The sequence below is a fragment of the Lathyrus oleraceus genome, chromosome 6 (genome assembly GCF_024323335.1).
Source record: "Lathyrus oleraceus cultivar Zhongwan6 chromosome 6, CAAS_Psat_ZW6_1.0, whole genome shotgun sequence".
Lineage (NCBI taxonomy): Eukaryota > Viridiplantae > Streptophyta > Magnoliopsida > Fabales > Fabaceae > Lathyrus > Lathyrus oleraceus.
In genome coordinates, this window is record NC_066584.1 from 324,623,314 (window position 1) to 324,641,470 (window position 18,157).

Sequence of the window (18,157 nt, forward strand, 5' to 3'; positions counted from 1 at the left end):
GATGTCTATCACACTCGATGATGTCTCTTGTTTGCTACATCTTCTGATTAGAGAGGGACTCCTAGATCATGGGAGGATTACCAAAGACGAGACACATCAGATGATGGTAGACTATCTGAGAACTGGTCCATGGGAGACGAATGACGAGTTAGATAAAATCAATGGTGCTCATACTAGGTTTGAATACCTGAAAAAAATATATGAGACTGAGATCCTTAGATCAGAACAGGCTGCAGCTGATGATGACAAGGTGGCACTGTATAAAACGCATGTTACGAGATTGCATTTAGTGGATGTGTGACTTTACTATGCTTCACTTATATAGATGTCATCTACTAAGATAATTCCTGGATTTCGAACCGATATATATATATATATATATATATATATATATATATATATATATATATAATAAATTTACTTATTTAAGTTATTTAACAATCGTTTCTTATTAAAAGAAAAAAAAACATATTAATCTGATTTTTTTTATAAAAGTTATCTAATTTTAGTTAATTGCTTTTAAATTTTAAATATTTTTATTTATTCCTAATAGTTTATTCCTACTAAAAGTTCTCGTTTTTTTTCTCACTTATTCCTAATATTCCTAAGATTTAAAGACGTGTAAATTTGGTTGTATTATAAAAAGACTAGGAAACAGCTTTTTGACACAAGGCTTTCCCAATTGTCAAGTTAGAACCAAGAGTACCATGTATATATATTTTCGGATAAAAAAACATGTATATATTCCATAACAAGAGTCTAGTCAAAGTCAAAGTCAAAGTCAAAGTCAAGAGGTATTTCAATCTTAATACATAATGATCTGCATATTCTTTTACATACATTTCTCTTGTCCAAAAATACATATTTATTTGTATAGGTTTTCACGGTTAAATTAAAAACTCATGTTCCTCCCAAACCCATCTCTAACATAAGAGCTTACACATTTGGTAGCACTCTACTACTACCCTACTGTTGTTTCTCTTTCTATTCATATAAAGTAATATTCCTAAATCTTCAACCATTCACAACGGCTCCACCTGGAAAAAAAACATGTCAATGTCAATTATTAAACTTCTACAATAAATTAATAAATGTACACATTAGGGGCACTAATTACCATTGGGATGAAGGACTTGTCCAGTAAAATAAGAGGAACATTGATTGGAGGCAAGAAAGACATAAGAGGGAGCAACCTCAATAGGTTGACCAGCTCTTTTCATAGGAACTTGAGCACCAAATTGAGCAGTTTCTTCCTCCTTGAAAGATGCTGGTATCAATGGTGTCCATATAGGTCCAGGTGCCACCCCATTCACCCTTATTCCCTTGCTCACAAGCTGAAGTGATAGTCCCCTTGTAAATGCCACAATTGCACCCTTTGTAGATGTATAGTCCAGTAGTTTTGCGTGTCCTTTGTATGCATTCACTGATGTTGTGTTAATAATACTGCTCCCTTCCTTCATGTGCTTCAATGCATGCCTGACATGTCAATACTGGTAATAACATCTGACACATCGATATATCGATACTGATAATAATTTGACCGTGTCTGTGATTCAGAATTACTGACCTGGTCATAAAGAAATATGAGAAGATATTTGTTCGGAACACCCTCTCAAGCCTGGGTTCATCAATCTCCTCAACGGATGAACACTCATATTGCTCAGCTGCATTGTTAACAAGAATGTCAATGTGTCCATACGCACTAACAATCTCATCAACAACTCTCTTGCAATTCTCATCAAACCCTAAGTCAGCTGCTAAAGCCAATGGATCCTTAGCATCAGCACTCTTTGATTTCTTGATCATTTCTAGCGTGTCCTTCGCATCCTTGTCTTCATCACCCTTCACATACGTAAACACCACGGTAGCACCTTCTAATGAAAACAAATTGCACACTGCTCGTCCAATTCCAGAATCACCTCCTGTTATTACAGCTATCTTTCCCTGAAATTTCACACAAAATCGAAAAAAAAAACATCAAGTTTTCTTTCAGTATATGTATAGTACATACAACTTGTACAAGCAAGCAATACTTGAAGGTGAATATGTATAGATATACTTGAAGTTTATTGGATGGTTTGTAGTCAGGATTAGTGAATTGAGGTAGTGGATCCATAACATGTTCTTTCCCAGGTTGTGTGTTTTGTTTTTGAGGAGGGAATTTCTGTTCACCGGAAGCCATTCTTACAGAGAAGCTAGTGGGAAAGGATATGGAAGGGACTCTGTGAGTTGATGGAAAAATAGGAAGAAAGTGATGAGTGTTGTTTTTGGAAGTGAAATTAGAGAAGGTGGATATGGTTGTTAGAGATCTTGATGATGATGATGAAGAAAATGTTCGGTTAAACATAGAATGCGTAGTGAAAGACTTGAACATGGTGCACGTGTGGTATGGTACTTGTGACATGCGGATTGAGAGGTTCTTTATAAGGATGTGAATATGCCACGTGGTGAATGTTGGAGAAAGAGGTGCTGACGTGTCATTCGATTCAAATGCTTCTTCATTTTTGTTTGGGTTCATAGTTTCATGAACCACCGAGTAAGGCTTAATCAAACTCCTTATAATCCCACTGATATTTATATTAAAAAACTAATATAATTATTAGATATATTATTTAACATATGTTTAGCCAAGATATCAAGTTGCCTAAAGTACCCTAATCCTCTAACTTAATACAAGTTTGAATAAAAAATAGTACATTAATTTATAATTGGAAAATTATCATTTTATCTCAATTTTTTAAGAATATATCTAAGCGTCAACTTTTTCTTTTACTAGAAGAATTCATCTGGATGCTTTATTATTTTGAAAATATCTTTCAAGAGGGTATGAATATACACACACCTTTTCACTTCCACGTCCAAAAATATCTTTCAAAAGGAATTTTTGTCGACCTTAAACCACACGACTTACTCTTGTCCCCAAAAATTCCTTTTGAGATTTCCACTATCAACAACTTGAGCTTTTACATAGGTTCAACCCAATAGCTTTACCCCGAGCTTTTTTTTTACATGTTTAGCATGCAACCTTCAAGTCTATTACCATATCATATGAGGGTTAAGCTCTTGAATACACAAACTCAACACAATAACATAAAAACACATCTCTCAGTTGAAGTTTTTCACTCTCTCAACACTAAGGTGATTTCCAATGAAGAAAATTGATAACATAATGAGAATGAGTGAGATAGAAAAGTAGATAGTTCAGAAAAATTGTGATTTTCAAATGAGGAAATCACTTTTTAAATAGGAAAAAATTAGCTAAAAAAGGCAACAATCATGGGCATGAATGTTGTCTAATCAATTAGAAATAAAAGCCTAATCGATTAGACTAAGCCAAAAAAGGAAACCATAATCTGATACATAACTTAATAGATTAAAATGCTTTCTAATTAATTAAGAGGTGAACTTGTGCCTTAATCGATTAGATAAATGTTTAATCAATTATACAATGAGCTTTCCTAATTGATCACAATTGTTTCTTAATCGTTAAAGTACTTGCCACAATTGGTAAGTTTTGAGAAAAATATGAAGAGTTTAATAAGATTTTAGTGCGTGTAAGCATCACCTTAGTATTGAAGAACTTTCTCTTGCTTAATTTACATTCAACTGATCAAATAGAAGATAAAAACACTAGGCACATAATCAGATGAGCTTTCATATCTTTATGTTCCTTTTGTTTGACCGGTTTTATTCTTTTTAGCTCTTTAAATAGGAAATTGGATACTTTGCTTTGAGCTTGCTTCTTGATTGATGATACTTGTGATTTTAATTTTTCTTGTCTAGTTTTCGTTATGTAAACCTTTAGAAGGCTTTGGCATTCACGGCATATATAACCATATTCTTCCCCTTTTTGCTGAAGGCAACACATCTTTGACGGATGTGGTAAACAAGATAGATATAGATGAAAAGAAATAGAGTCGTTAACTCCCCCTAATTGATAAATAGATTATACTTTACTCCCACTAAGAGTATGCTTCTCACCCTTTATCATTATCAAAAAGCGAGAAGGAGGAAGATAACATATAGATAAAAAAAAGTCACATTGAAGCAGACACACGTCACATAAAACATATTTATTAAGCTAAATAAATGATAAAAACAACATTCATATATTGAAGAAATTAGGGATTATAAATTGAATGAAAAGAACAAAAAAAAACAAAGCAAACAAGCAAAATAGAGAAAACACGCAAATAAATTAAAAAGAGAAACTCATTGCTTTCATCGTTATCATCACCAAACAACCTGAGTGGAATTGGCACTCTGGAGTTAGCCAAATGATTTGCAAAGAAAGCTATTTTGGTGACATGCTCTGAAGCATTCTATTGTTATCTTGAGTGTTGATCAGAATAGTGTTGAGCAGAGCTTTAGTAGGAGGAAGATCAGGTATCTCAAAATCAAAATTTTCTAAGGTCAATGACCATTCTTTCTGAGATGCTTATGGTGCAAATTATTGTTGTTGTGAAGCTTGATTTGCAACCTTATTATGCATAAAAACTCCATGTTTAGCTTTGACCAACATCAAATTCAAAATGTGCTTCCCAATTATTATGCATTTATCATAAGATGTTTCCCATCTAAGTTGATTCTAACATGCATCAAAACTTTAGTAATCAAGTCACCATATGGTAACCATGTGTTCCTCTTTCTTTAGCAGTTCAACATGTGTTGTACTACCCCATTAGCCTAGTTGGTCTCGAGGTTTTCAGTTAGTATCCAAGTGACTACAACATCGGCCCTAGACAATTTCCCGAGATTGAATTTCCTTTGAATTAACACATGGGTGGCAATATAGTGAATATAATAAAATTTTAGAGTCGTAAGTCTTGTTGTGTGGGGAGATTTTTGACCCGATGTTGGTCAACTATAAGAGATAATATCAAAGTTTTTAATTGCACTGGGAGCATCATAAATGAAGAAGAAGCTAGAAAGAGGTCAATAAAAAATATCCGCAAATTCCTCAATGGTAAGAGAAATATGGGGTTTACATACCTCAAATGTGATTACCCCATCTTTGAAGTTGATATTGGTATAAAACACCCTTACCAACCTTGGAAACATCTCCCCAGGTTTGTTGTAAATGAAGCTCATTAAACCTACTTGATTGAAGGAGTTGAAGAATTGAAACTTTCGAAAGTAACTTTCATCACCATGATGTGGACTGATGAGATGATGATTGATAAAGTTATCATTGAAGTGGTTTTCTTGCTTTTTACAAGAGAAATCTTTAGATTTATAAACATGAGATGAAAAGCTTGCGATGATACGGATTTTCTTGGGTGCCATTTGGTACTGATGATGAATTAGAAACACAAAAATATCAAAAGCAAAGAGAGCAAGAAAGAAAGTATCAAGAAGATGAAGATAAGAGAGATGGAGAAAAGAGTAATACATGTTTACCTATTTATATAAGCCATTTAATCAATAGAAGTTTTTCTAATTGATAAGGTTATTTACTCTAATGGAATTTTAATTGCCTATTGAAGACGGTTGCAACTTTTTAAATTTAAATGATTAAACAATATCATTTAATTGATTAGAGGACGCCAAATTTGAAATTCAAAAATTCCTAATTGATTAACCCTAAGGTCTAATTTAATAAGGAGCAAGATTTATTAGCTTCTGGGGTTCTTTTGGGCCTAAAAGGATTTTTGGTCCATATTGCTTTAGAAACCTCCCCCTTTTAGTTTCTGACCTCCTTTCTTAAATTCATATTTTTAGCAAATAGTTAGTAGAAAAATAAAGAAGATTAGGTAATTTAGATTTTGTTAGAAGAATAACCAGATTTTTTCGTGTTTATTCTCTAATCAGTAATTTAAATAAAACCTTTAAGGAACCTTTGATTTTCAAGGAGTTAGAGCTTTGTTTCTTTACTTAATTGATTCTTTGGATCTTTTGATGAGAGAGACCATTTTGATTTCATTTTCTAATTCTTACTTTCTGATAGTTTCTTTAAACAATTTAAAGAATTCTTCAGATACATGCTTTAAGCAACTGTTTCTAATTTGTGTAGAGCTTAATGTTTGATATACGATCCATACATAAGAGATAGGGTGAATTGTAGAGGTTTTAAAAAATCATTTATAAAATCAGAGTTTGAAAATATTTTATAAAACACGTGAATAAATCAGCAGAGGAAAAACCAAAGAAAAGAAAATTACTAGAAATTAAAAGAGACTAAGGAAGAAAAATAACACTAGAGAATTATATAGGTTCGGCCAAAAAGACCTAATCATATCCCCAAGAATTATTCTTGAGAGTATCTACTAAAATTATCAGCTTTTAGAAGGTTATTCCCATGAATCCCCTTATACAGGGAAATTAGGTTTTCAGGATAACTTCTAACCAAACAATGAACAAGGCTTAGAGCAGTTAGTCTCAAAACCAATTAGATATTTTTCATGGGATGATCTAGAACCAAGACGGAGTTTTGAGTTGGCTATCCTCTGAACAAAACTGGGGTTTTACACAGGGTAACTACGAAGCAACCCAAGATTATTATTGGGTTGATCTCGAACCAACTGAGTTTTTACACCATGATAAACTCAGAAACTGATAAATATTTCAACCGGGATGATCTCGAACTGACAAAACTTTTACACAGGCTGACTCAAGAACCATTGTGGAGCTTTTACACAGTTTTAAGACACAATCTCATCAAAAGTTATTGAGGTAGACCAAGTGAAGAGAGATGTCATTGAAAAATTACCCTCATCTATTAATGTGAAATATGTGAGAGGTTTTCTTTGACATGTAAGTTTTTACCGGCAGTTCAAAAAGAATTCTCAAAGATTGCAAAACCTCTTTGCAACCTCCTAGTGAAAGAATTTTTTTTGAGTTTGATGCTGAATGTTTAAAGTCTTTTTCTACTATTAAAGACAAGTTGGTTATTGCACTTGTAATCGTCGCTCTAAATTGGGAACTTCCCTTTAAACTTATGTGTGATGCAAGTGATTACACGGTAAGAGCAGTTCTTGGCCAACGCCATGAGAAATATTTCCATGAAATCTATTAAGCTAGATAAGTTTTAAATGAAAATCAATTGAATTAAACCACCACTAAAAAAGAGTTAATAGTTGTGGTATTCACATTGGAAAAATTATGGCTTTATATAATTGGTTCAAAAGTTATTATTTTCACAGAAATTAAAGTATCTTCTTAAGAAAGAAGACTCTAAGTTGAAATTACTCAGATGAATACTATTGTTGCAAGAGTTTGACTTAGAAATCAAGATAAAAAGGGTGTGGAAATGTAGTAAGCTAATTACCTCTCCACTTTGGAAAATAGTGAAGTGACTAAGAAGGATAAGAACATTATTGAAGAATTTATGAATGAGCACTTAATGGAAATCAGCGAAAGACCTTGGTTTGCTGATATGGAAAACTACAAAGTTACGGAAAATGTTCCCGGGGAGTACACTTGAAAACAAAACAATTTTTTTACATGAAGGCTAATCACTATTTGTGGGATGAAACTTTTTTAAAAAAAAATTAGTCATGGTGGTTTGATTCGCAAGTGTGTAGCAGGTGAAGAGGCAAGAAATATTATGATGTATTGTCATAGCTTAGCTTATGGAGGCCACCACTATGAGGAAAGAATTGTAGCTAAAGTACTCCAAAATGGCTTGTAGTGACCAAATCTATTTAAAGACTATAAGTTGTATGTTCAACAGTGTCCTGAATGTCATAAAACAAGTAATATCTCAAAAAGGGACGAAATGCACCTAACATTATGTTATAAGTAGAACCATTTGATTGTTGGAGAATTGACTTCATGGGTCCCTTTCCCACCATTAAATTCACATATTTATGTTCTTGTCTGTGTTGATTTTCTCACCAAATGGGTTGAAAACATTGCTTGTACCTCTAATGATGCCAACATTGTTTCTAACTTCCTAAAAAAGAATGTTTTGCTAGGCTCGGAGTCCCTAAAGTCTTGATCAGTGATGGGGGATGAACTTCTACAACAAGTATTTGGAAGGTGTGTTTGCAAAGTATAATTTGGAAGTTGAAATAAATTTTAGACAAAATAATTGCTACATCGCGGAAGGATTGGTCCAATAAGTTAGATGACTATATTTGGGCGTATATGACCGCTTTTAAGACTCACTTAGGACTATTTGCATACCAACTAGTTTATGGGAAAGCTTGTAACTTATCAATAAAGCTATAACACAAGGATTATTGGGCAGTGAAGTTTTTGAATTTTGATGAGAAAACATCAGGGAATAAGAGGTTATTGAAACTGGATGAGTTGGAAGAGATAAGGCCTCAAGCTTATGAGAACGTTGTGATTTACAAAGAGAGAATAAAAAGGTATCATGATAAGAATATGGTGAAACAAGACTTTCAACCACGATAGAAGGTTCTACTATATAACTCTAGGATTAAAGTATTTTCCAGTAAGTTGAAGTCTAAGTGGTCTGATCCTTTTATTATAACAAAGGTACTTGCTAGTGGTACTGTAGAAATACAGGATCTTAGAGATGCAGACACATTTACAATCAATAACCAAAGATTGAAACCATATGTTAAAGGTGAGATACCAGATGAAAATGTGTCTCTAATACTTGCAGAACCTTAGGCAAGCATAAGTTAAGCTAATGACTATAAAGAAGCGCTTAATGGTAGACAACCCATCAGATGAAAAATAGTTTAAATTTCATTTGTATTTTAATTTCATGTTATTTGTGAGTATTGATGCTTTTTTATTTTATAGCAATTATAAGGGTGAAGAAGTATGAAAGACATAGAAAAAGAATGAAGATAAAAGAGGAAAGTAGAAAAAAAGATGAGCAAATAAGTGAATCCGCTGCTAGAAAATTCATGAGCGTGATGTTGACCTTCATGGCAGCGGTCGAGTCCTATCGTGGCACAATCTATTTATTCGCGGTCGCGATTATAACGTTGCAAAAGTAACTTTTGAGTAAAGGACCGTTGGCATCATGGGTGCGATATATGCAATTGCAGACACGATGGGTGCCTGAAAGGCAACTTTAAATAGGAACAAGAAGCATTCCTTCTGTACAACGTAACACCCCTTTTTATACCCCAAAATACTTAACATATAATCAGAGTGAATAAGCACGCATATAAACAAAAGGGCGTCACATCGACGTTTTCAAAAACTAAAAGCTTTCAAAAACCAACATCATTCATCATCAATATACAATACACCTGGTCATTTAAAATAACACATTTCAAATATCATGAATCATCAAGAATATGCGTTTGTAGCGGAAAATAATGAATACTCATGTATTTCATAAAATGATTCATGTCCCATACCATGATCATCTCTCAATAATCTCCTCAAGATAAAATAAAACCATATCCAGAATATTTGGCACTATGGCCTCTCAAACAGCAAATTGCAAATAAACATGTTCACAAGTAATAACATAATACATATCCAAATAAGACATGAGTTCAATTCTACTAATCTACCCAGTGTTACATGACCAGAGCATTGACTCACTACCTAGTCTCCAAACAAAACACGGAAGCTCTCCGGCTAAATCTCGAGTGAGCTACTAAGCGTCAGAACCTGCATGTCGCCAAACGGGGCAACATTAAAACAGAAGGGTGAGAATGCGAATCATTATGAAGAAAGTATAATAAAGCACAGTGATTAAATCAACAATTAAAGGAATTCATCACACCTTGTATAACCATGTAAATAATACTAACCAATATTTATTTCACATGTTTCAAGCATACATCAAAACTCAAGGAGTATAATATTAAAATCCAATGCTATCTTCCCAAATATACACATAACTATAATTATCACATAATCACATATTTTACCAAGTTATGTATTCAAACATCACCAAATTCAATTACCATATCTCATACACGCATAACAATCACATCAATGCATATATTCAATTATCACATAACTCTAATGTGACTCAATGCAAGACATGTGACTCTATGCATGTGGTACCGCAATGTGAACCCAATATTTCCCCGCTTTCCGATTCAATATCTAGAATCCAAGCCACACTTCTGATCCGGACAAGATCCAAGCCATACAATATAGCTATACTTTCTTTTTCTACTAATTAAAACAACTAAGTAATAAAAATAGTAGTATCAGAAGGGATACTATGAAATTAAATGGAACAGCTCGTGAGACATTTTATAGAAAAAATGACTTTAACCAAACAACACTTATGACCACTCACCAAAAGTATTATATTGTTCTGTTTCTCAAAAGGAAAACAACTAATTAATAAACTTTAATAAACTAAGTGGCATGGAGAAGTGGTGCTATATAGTATATAGTGAGAAAAGAAAAACAAGTAGTGACGCTACAGTATAAAAAAAATGTCAAATTGGATTCTCAATCTATCCCTCAATTTCACCCATATATCAATTCCAAACACAATTAATCATAACAAATCAAAGATTACTCATCAAAACCTAACAATTTCAAAAACAATAAAAATTAGGGATTTCAACCTAAACATATTTCTACCCATTGACCCAATTATACTAACCCATAATAATAAGGATTCTCCCCCTTACCTCTTCAATTTTCTAGAAACACTAGCTTCTCCCTTGTTCTTCCCCTTTTCTCCTTACTTTTTCCTCTTTTCTTTCTCTGTTGCCGTGAAATGACCAAGTGAGTGCTACTTCTCACTCTCCTCACCTCTTACTATCCTAGTATTATATTTGGGCTTAAGAAATGATACGTCTAATTTAATTGTTAGGCCCAATAAGACATAGTATTATAATATCTCTATTTAGTTTGAAAAAATTAAACCAACACAATATACACACCAAGTCAATTAATTCAATTATTCATTATATCTCATATCAACTAAATAATTGATTAACACACCAAGTTAATTAATATAATCAATTATTATACTACCTAACAATCAATTAATTAATTAACACTCCAAATAAATAAAATAAAATAGTATAATAATATAAGAAATAAATACTAAAATTGGGTTGTTACAACTCTCCCCCACTTAAAAGATTTTCGGCCCCGAAAATTACCTCAAACGAATAACTCCGGATACGATTCCTTCATCTTATCCTCGAGTTCCCAAGTGATATTGCCATTTGCGGCTCCACCTCATATCACTTTCACCAAAGCAATCTCCTTACCACGAAGATTCTTCACTTCTCGATCTTCAATTCGCATAGGTGATGTATCAACCGTCAAATTATCCCTCACTTGAACATCATCTAATGGAACAACATGCGATGGATCCGCAATGTACCTCCTCAATTGAGACACATGGAACACATCATGAAGATTAGAAAGAGACGGTGGCAATGCAATCCGATATGCCACTTCATCTACCCTCTCGGAAATCTGATAAGGACCAATGAAACGCGGCGTCAACTTACGCGACTTCAAAGCTCTACCAACACCCGTTATTGGCGTAACTCGAAGAAACACATACTCATCTTTCTCAAACTCAAGAGCCCTCCTCCTCTTATCATGATAACTCTTTTGACGACTCTGAGAAGCCTTCATCTTCTCTTGAATCATCTTAATCTTATCCGTAGTCTCTTGAATCAACTCGGGTCCAACCACAACACTCTCTCCCGATTCGTACCAACACAAATGAGTTCTACACCTTCTACCATAAAGAGCCTCAAAAGGTGTCATTCCAATACTCGAATGGAAACTGTTGTTATACGTAAACTCGATCAAAGGCAAGAAACTATCCCAATTTCCTCCTTGTTCCAAAACACAAGACCTCAAAAGATCTTCAAGTGACTAAATAGTCCTCTCCATTTTACCATCAGTTTGCGGATGATATGTCGAACTCAAACGCAACTTCGTACCCAAAGCACTTTGCAAACCTTCCCAAAATCTCGAAGTGAACCTCGGATCTCTATCCGAAACAATGCTCGACGGAATACCATGCAAACACATAATCCTCTCGATGTACAACTTAGCAAGTCTCTCCATCGAATAATCCATCCTCATCGGAATAAAATGAGCATATTTCGTCAACCTGTCCACAACGACCCAAATCGCCTCACAATTACTCGATGTTCTCGGTAAACCCGAAACAAAATCCATAGAGATACTACCCCACTTCCACTCGGGAATAGATAACAGTTGCATCAAACCAGACGGCTTTTGATGTTCAATCTTTGACTTTTGACAAGTCAAACATGAATACACAAATTCCGCTACATCCTTCTTCATACCTTTCCACCAAAACATCTTCCTCAAGTCTTGATACATTTTAGTAGCACCAGGATGAATACTCAGATCACTTCTATGCCCTTCCTCAAGAATCCTCTTTCTCAAATCTGCAACATCCGGAACACAAACTCGATCACGACACCTCATGATACCATTCTCATCAATCAGAAAGTCACCATCTTTGCCTTGATTAATCAATGTCATAACATCGACTAATTTCAAATCTGACTTCTGACCTTCTCTAATCTCGTCAAGAATGCCACACGTAAGCTTCAACATACCAAGCTTAACACACGAAGACGTCGCTTCACAAACCAAACTCAAATCTCTAAATTGCTCCAACAATTCAAACTCTCGAATCATCAACATAGACATGTGCAATGACTTCCTACTCAATGCATCGACTGCAACATTCACCTTTCCAGGATGGTAATTCAAACCAAAATCATAATCTTTCAAGAATTCCAACCATCTTCTTTGCCTCATATTCAATTCTTTCTGATCGAACAAGTACTTCAAACTCTTGTGATCACTAAACACATCAAATCTCGATCCAAACAAATAATGTCTCCAAAGCTTCAACACAAACACAACGGAGGCCAACTCTAAATCATGCGTCGGATAATTCCTCTCATGAACTTTAAGTTGCCTTGAAGCATAAGCTACCACTTGCCCTTTTTGCATCAAAACACCTCCCAAACCCAACAAAGAAGCATCACAATACATAACGAAAGGTTCTAACGGATCTGGTAAAATCAAAATAGGAGCCGTAGTCAATCTTCTCTTAAGCTCTTGAAAATTCGCTTCACACTGCGAAGTCCAAATGAAAGCTTGACCTTGCCTAGTCAACTGCGTCAACGGTAACGACAACTTAGAAAATCCTTCAATGAACTTCCTATAATAACCAACCAAACCAAGGAAACTTCTCATCTCAGCTACAGACTTAGGAGCTTCCCATTGAGATACAACTTCAATCTTCTTAGGATCCACAGAAATACCACCACTCGAAATCACATGCCCAAGAAAACTTACTTCACTCAACCAAAACTCACATTTAGAGAGTTTAGCAAACAACTTTTTCTCTTTCAACACCGATAACACAACCTTCAAATGCTCGACATGATCCTCTTCACTCTTAGAATAAATCAATATATCATCGATGAACACAACAACAAACTTATCCAGATAATCATGAAAAATTCTATTCATATACTCCATAAATACACCAGGTGCATTAGTCACACCAAAAGGCATCACGGAGTACTCGTAGTGACCATACCTTGTCCGAAAAGCAGTCTTTTGAATATCCTCAGCCTTTACACGAATCTGATGATACCCAGACCTCAAATCAATCTTGCTAAACACACAAGCTCCAACCAGCTGATCCATCAGATCGCCAATCCTCGGAAGTGGATACTTGTTCTTAATCGTCACTTTGTTCAGTTGTCTATAATCAACACATAATCTCATAGAACCTTCTTTCTTCTTGACCAACAGAACAGGTGCACCCCACGGCGACACACTAGGACTAATAAACCTCTTTTCAAGCAAGTCTTCAATTTGACTCTTCGACTCTTTCAACTCAGAAGCATGCATTCTATAGGGAGCCATCGATACAGGACTAGTTCCAGGAACTAAATCAATCAAAAACTCAACCTCACGTTCCTTCGGTAAATCACTTATATCTTCAGGAAATACCTCCGCAAACTCACAAACTATTGGCAATTCTTCAATCGTCCTCTTCTCACGAATATCCAAAGTTGCCAACAACATAAACAACTCGGCACCATCTTGCACCGATTCATCAACTTGCTTAGTAGACACAAACCAATCTTCCTTAGCACCAGCCTCAGGAAAAATAACCGTTTTCTTAAAATAGTTGATATACACCCGATTAAATTCTAACCAATTCATACCCAAAATCACATCAAGCTGCTCTAAAGGAAGACAAACTAAATCAATTCCAAAATCCCTACCAAAGATACTCAACGGAAAATTCAGACACACATAAGAAGTAGAAACAGAACCCATAGCAGGTGTATCAATAACCATACTTTTACGCATATCAGATAATATAAGATTCAATCTCTTAGCATAATCCAAAGAAATGAAAGAATGTGTTGCACCGGTATCAATAATGGCAATCAAAGGTGTACCATTAATAAAGCAAGTACCTTGGATTAGCTTATCATCGGTAGTGGCCTCCGCACCAGACAATGCAAACACTTTTCCCTTCGCTTGCTCCTTCTTCGGCTTGTCACATTTGGTACTAATGTGAACTTTCTCACCACAATTGTAACAAGTCACACTTGAACCAACTCCACACTTGTTTGCTTTGTGACCACTCTTGCCACACTTGAAACATGTCACAGAATCCTTACCACAATCAACAACACGATGACCTTCAACACCACATTTGAAACACTTAAGTGGAGTAGAAGATCCTCCCCCACTTGGCTTCTTGCCAAAACCAGATTGTTTCCTCTTGTCATCATACGGTTTCCCACGATCCTGATTTTTCCCCTTCAAACTCTTGTAGAAAGAAGCACTCTCCCTACTATCCTCATCATAAATCCGACTCTTGTTAACCAACTCCGCAAAATGAGTAATCTGTTGGTAACCAATGGCCTTCTTGATATCATGTCTCAAGCCATTCACAAACTTCAAGCATTTAGATCTCTCAGCATTAGCAGTATTATAATGAGGACAATACTTGATAAGCTCCTGAAATCGAGCAGCATACTCAGCAACAATACCATTTCCTTGCTTCAATTCAAGGAACTCCACCTCTTTCTTCCCACGACAATCTTCTGGAAAATAGTTCTCCAAGAAGACATCACGGAAAAGAGCCCAAGTAACCTCAATGCCATCTTCTTCAAACCTCTGAAGAGTGTTGTTCCACCAATCTTTAGCTTCCTTCTCAAGCATATGAGTACCAAACTGCACTTTCTGAGCATCAGTACAGTTCATGACTCTGAAGATCTTCTCAATTGCCTTCAGCCAAGCTTGAGCTTTATCAGGTTCATGCTCACCCTCAAAGACAGGAGGATTGTTCCTCTGGAACCTCCCCAAAGCACGGAACTCATCATCATCTCCATTCCGGTTACCAGCATTCGTTTAAGGGATCTGACCAATGGAGCCAGCCAACATCCTCAACGCCTCAGCAATGGCATCATCATTCCTGCCTGCAACCATCGTCCTAAACATCCAAACAACCAGACAAACAGTATCGATCGTGTCAGATACACAAATCAAATACAACAGGATTAGAAAACATTAACGACTATTGACCAAGTGGTCGACCATGCTCTGATACCACTAATGTAACACCCCTTTTTATACCCCGAAATACTTACATATAATCAGAGTGAATAAGCACGCATATAAACAAAAGGGCGTCACATCGACGTTTTCAAAAACCAACATCATTCATCATCAATATACAATACACCTGGTCATTTAAAATAACACATTTCAAATATCATGAATCATCAAGAATATGCGTTCGCAGCGGAAAATAATGAATACTCATGTATTTCATAAAATGATTCATGTCCCATACCATGATCATCTCTCAATAATCTCCTCAAGATAAAATAAAACCATATCCAGAATATTTGGCACTATGGCCTCTCAAACAGCAAATTGCAAATAAACATGTTCACAAGTAATAACATAATACATATCCAAATAAGACATGAGTTCAATACTACTAATTTACCCAGTGTTACATGACCAGAGCATTGACTCACTACCTAGTCTCCAAACAAAACACGGAAGCTCTCCGGCTAAATCTCGAGTGAGCTACTAAGCGTCAGAACCTGCATGTCGCCAAACGAGGGCAACATTAAAACAGAAGGGTGAGAATGCGAATCATTATGAAGAAAGTATAATAAAGCACAATGATTAAATCAACAATTAAAAGAATTCATCACACCTTGTATAACCATGTAAGTAATACTAACCAATATTTATTTCACATGTTTCAAGCATACATCAAAACTCAAGGAGTATAATATTAAAATCCAATGCTATATTCCCAAATATACACATAACTATAATTATCACATAATCACATATTTTACCAAGTTATGTATCCGAACATCACCAAATTCAATTATCATATCTCATACACACATAACAATCACATCAATGCATATATTCAATTATCACATAACTCTAATGTGACTCAATGCAAGACATGTGACTCTATGCATGTGGTACCGTAATGTGAACCCAACGTTTCACCGCTTTCCGATTCAATATCTAGAATCCAAGCCACACTTCTGATCCGGACAAGATCGAAGCCACTACGCCTATTTCCAATTAAGGATCAGCGTCTTCTACGCCTATTTCCATTCAAGGATCAACGTCTATTACCATGTGAACCCACAGTTTCACCGCTTCCACCATAAAACCGACCATGCCATGAATGAATGTACAAATACCAATAATATATGCAATTAAGATCATCTCTACCATCTTAACATCCCACGTATCACCATAATTCAACTCTATAAATTATCCACCAATTGTACGTATACACATTCATAACAAATATACTATTCACATATATAGGCTAATTATCAAATACGCACACAATTTCCAATTAACACTAGTAACTATATTATCTCATGTTAATTCACAATTTGCCAAATATATATGAATACACACTTTCACAATCAAACAATTAATCACTAGATTTCATGCCAAAAATACAATTACGGTCAAATTCTCGAGATACCGTAATTTACCGACACACCAAATAATTTATCCAAGTCCAAGTATTTTCCAATCAATTAGAATTATTGAAATTAATTCAACTACTAATTTAATTAACCAATTAACATCAAACTATATTAATTTAATTCACTTATATTCTATTCCTAAAATGTGTGTCAATTTCCATCACAAAATCAACATTTATTTATAAAGAATATTTAAATCAAACACAATTTCGGTCGATTCGTAAAATATCACAATTTCAACAAAATAACACCACCACGTTAATCTACTAATTAAACTTAGCTAACACGTAAAGTTTCATCAAATTCCGGACAACTAATTATACCGTTTAATTCAGCTAATTCGGTCAAATGGGACTGTTTTGAATTACATTATCTTCCCATTGTCTAAACTATAACACTACCCTTATTATTTAGCTATAGTGCACCAGAAAATATAATATAGCTATACTGTTTGTTTCTACTAATTAAAACAACTAAGTAATAAAAATAGTAGTATAAGAAGGGATACTATGAAATTAAATGGAACAGCTAGTGAGACATTTTATAGGAAAAATGACTTTAACCAAACAACACTTATGACCACTCACCAAAAGTATTATATTGTTCTGTTTCTCAAAAGGAAAACAACTAATTAATAAACTTTAATAAACTAAGTGGCATGGAGAAGTGGTGCTATATAGTATATAGTGAGAAAAGAAAAACAAGTAGTGACGCTACAGTATAAAAAAAATGTCAAATTGAATTCTCAATCTATCCCTCAATTTCACCCATATATCAATTCCAAACGCAATTAATCATCACAAATCAAAGATTACTCATCAAAACCTAACAATTTCAAAAACCATAAAAATTAGGGATTTCAACCTAAACATATTTCTACCCATTGACCAAATTATACTAACCCATAATAATAAGGATTCTCCCCCTTACCTCTTCAATTTTCTGGAAACACTAGCTTCTCCATTGTTCTTCCCCTCTTCTCCTTACTTTTTCCTCTTTTCTTTCTCTGTTGCCGTGAAATGACCAAGTGAGTGCTACTTCTCACTCTCCTCACCTCTTACTATCCTAGTATTATATTTGGGCTTAAGAAATGATACCTCTAATTTAATTATTAGGCCCAATAAGACATAGTATTATATCTCTATTTAGTTCGAATAAATTAAACCAACACAATATACACACTAAGTCAGTTAATTCAATTATTCATTATATCTCATATCAACTAA

The 18,157-nt window shown here is 34.7% G+C and overlaps 1 protein-coding gene across 1 annotated transcript; it reads right to left on the reverse strand.

Annotated features, from left to right (window-relative positions):
• Positions 1-781: 781 nt before the first annotated feature.
• LOC127091092 (NADPH-dependent aldehyde reductase 1, chloroplastic) lies at positions 782-2,401 on the reverse strand. The gene is made up of 4 exons (XM_051029630.1): positions 2,060-2,401; positions 1,568-1,944; positions 1,118-1,476; positions 782-1,037 (listed from the first exon to the last, which is right to left on the reverse strand). The coding sequence occupies exons 1-4, from the start codon at positions 2,372-2,374 to the stop codon at positions 1,015-1,017; spliced, it is 1,074 nt and encodes a 357-aa protein (XP_050885587.1). The 5' UTR covers positions 2,375-2,401; the 3' UTR covers positions 782-1,014.
• Between the last annotated feature and the right edge of the window lie 15,756 nt (positions 2,402-18,157).